Raw genomic sequence first — 2,878 nt, forward strand, 5'->3', positions numbered from 1 at the left:
AGTTCGTTGATTTTTATCGCTGGTCGTCAAAAATAGTATATTACGTAACGTGTAGGGTAAGAAGCGTATTACACACGAGCGAAAAATTGTAAGCACGAGGCGTTAGCGGAGTGCGATATTTTGCGAGTAAACGTAAGTCGCCTTACCCTAGAGTTGCGTACTATACTTTTTCTACGATTGCGGTGGAAATGCGATTTTCTACGATTGCGGTGGAAAATTACTACCAAACTTCAAAAAAACGCTTTTATTTATAATTTGTGTTATAATTATTGTCGTTTATTGTAACAATTTTGCAATTAGTGAGGGCAACTGGGGCCGCACATTTCGAGGTTGATGGTCCCATTTCTACGTTTCGATTAAATTGAGAATAAAGGTGCATTTACATTACGCTGACGTGAGGAGAGCACACGTGTGACCACGCGGCTCAAAAAAAATAAAAGCATAGTTTTGAATAGAAGTGTGTCCATTAAGCTGAGGCTTCGAGGAAACACGCATTCAAACAGTTTAGATTTCGTCAGGCGTGTGAGAAGAACACCATCATGGACGAAGAAATATTAATTGAAAGTGTACGGAAATATCCTTTGCTATATGACCCATTTTGCAAAGATTATAGAAATCAATTGGCGAGGAGGAAGGCTTGGAGCCAAATTGCTGAAGTGGTGGGAATTACTGGTAAAAGTTAACTTTTTTATTAATGTGATTTTGGATACATTTTCTTATATAAATTAAAAGTCTATATTCTTCCCTTTCGATTGCCATGGACAGCTCGCTGTTCCGGTGGGAGAAACAAAGTGTCTTTTAAATTTATTTCTGGCCACTGTTGCTTCACGAACAGGATTTCTCCTAATACCACCCATATTTTCAAAACCGTTAATCTCTTGCTCATTAACGTGAACTCTCTGTTCAAAAGAGGACATCGCTTCGGTATTATTTCGAAGCATATTATGCAGGCAACACGTCGCTAAAATGATGTAATCAGCCATTTGAGGTTGAGTCTCAATGGGCTTCAAAAATATTTGCCACCGCCCCGCCAATATTCCAAACGCATTTTCAACGGTGCGCCTTGCTCTTGAATGTCTATAATTGTAAATTTTTTCCTCATCACTTGTAATTGAATTCCTGCTGTATGGGTGCATCAAATTAATTTTCAAAGGAAAAGCCTCGTCACCAACCACAACATATGGAAATGACTCAGTTGATGATTGAAGACGATTTTCTCTAGGCAACTTCGATTTATCTTCAGAAAGTCTTCTGCCAAATGATGATCTTTTGAAAGTTCCACCATCGCTGCTTCTTTCATATGCTCCTACATCAATATAAATAAACTTATAATTAGCATCCACCATGGCTAAAAGTACGATGGAATGTGTTCCTTTGTAGTTGTAGAAGGCTGAGCCTCCTCCATTAGAGCAACGTATTTGAACATGTTTTCCGTCTAACGCGGCTACACAATGAGGATTCCATGTATTTTCAAAATCTTTGGAAATTTCTAACCAACGGTTCTTATCTGGCCATATAAATCGGTTGCAAAGTTTCCCAAATAAGTAAACAGCACTCTCGTACAATCTTTGAAACGGTGGAAAATCCCATCTAAAAAGAAAATCCCAAAAACCTATATGAATTGCCTGTTGCCAAAAACCTGCAACCATAATTTTTTTAAATATTTTTAATGAGTTTTATAGGTGAAGAATGCAAGGATGCGTGGTTTATTAAGCTGCGTAATGCATACAGAAATGCCTTGCGGAGGCGAAAAACGAAAAGCGGCCAAGCCTCAAAAACGTATATTAAATGGAAATTTGAAGACGTAATGTCTTTTGTGAGTCCTACATTAGACCCAAGGTCAACTGTGGGGAATATTGAAGAAACGCAATGTTCTCAAGAATCTCTTCAAAATTCGGTTCATGAGGAACAGGGAGACACAGAAGAGAGTCAATCAATTGTTACCAGAGACGTCTCATTTGTCACCACCTCACTGCCAGCAAATCCATCTAATTTGCCAAAATCAAATAAAAAGAGGCGTTTGGACAATGCTGTCAATGAGATGGTGTTATGAGAAACAACAGTCGAATACGGGCTATGCAAGTGGCCGCTCCACCACCCTCTCATGATGATGAAACGGAAATGTTTTTTTTTAAGTTTGGCAAAAACTGTCAAAAAATCATCTCCGCAGGAAGAAGTTAAAGTGAAAATGGAGATCAGCAATATTGTTTTTGCTGCACAACTGCAAGATCTTCAGAAAACGGAAAATTTACAGCCCTGTTCTCCTTGCCCAAGTATTTCTCCATTCTGTAACGACCCTTCTCCCTGTCCTAGTTCCCAGTATCACAGCGATCCTTCTCCTTGCCCTAGCACTTCACAATATAATAGCGAAGATACATTATTTTTTCAACTTTGAAAAATAATAATATACAGGGTCCGGCAACACTTGTGTCCACCCCCAAAATCGTCATTAATTTTAAAGTTACAATTTTGAAAATTTGGATACGCTCATAGTTGACAAAGCTCTAGAAGCTGACGCAAAAAATTGGTTTTTTATCACCAATAGTTTTGGCGTCGCGACGCCTAAGAAGTATAATTTTTAGCGATTTTTGAGATTTTGCGGAAATATTCGCAAATTCAATTTTTTTTCAACATAACTGTGATACAAATATCTGAGTTTTTATTTTAAACCTAATGCAAATTGTGTTTAAAATTTGCGAAAAAAACGTTGTTTTATCAAGTTAGTTTTTAAAATTATGACAGCGCAGCGGCAAACTACGTTTACACCAAAATTTCAGAAGTCACTTCATTCACTCTTATAAAAGTTAATTTTGATTAACACGGGCATGTTGCACTTTATGGGCACCAGAAATCGTTAATTAACATCGACAAAGCGACA

General features: G+C 37.7%; 1 protein-coding gene across 1 annotated transcript; it reads left to right on the plus strand.

Moving 5' to 3' along the window:
• Positions 1-539: 539 nt before the first annotated feature.
• On the plus strand, positions 540-2,053 carry LOC148176335 (uncharacterized). Its single transcript, XM_088035043.1, has 2 exons — positions 540-672; positions 1,683-2,053. The coding sequence occupies exons 1-2, from the start codon at positions 540-542 to the stop codon at positions 2,051-2,053; spliced, it is 504 nt and encodes a 167-aa protein (XP_087891169.1).
• The last annotated feature ends 825 nt before the right edge of the window (positions 2,054-2,878 follow it).

This window comes from Gnatocerus cornutus, chromosome 4, assembly GCF_029298725.1.
Source record: "Gnatocerus cornutus isolate USDA-ARS CGAHR chromosome 4, icGnaCorn1.1, whole genome shotgun sequence".
In the NCBI taxonomy this organism is placed as follows: Eukaryota; Metazoa; Arthropoda; class Insecta; order Coleoptera; family Tenebrionidae; genus Gnatocerus; species Gnatocerus cornutus.

What these genes read in the sequence shown, in the direction of transcription:
- LOC148176335 (XM_088035043.1), top strand. Translation starts at nt 540, where the DNA reads ATGGACGAAGAAATATTAATTGAAAGTGTACGGAAATATCCTTTGCTA. An exon ending in TGAAGTGGTGGGAATTACTG is followed by an intron (nt 673 to 1,682) that starts GTAAAAGTTAAC and finishes TGAGTTTTATAG; the next exon opens with GTGAAGAATGCAAGGATGCG.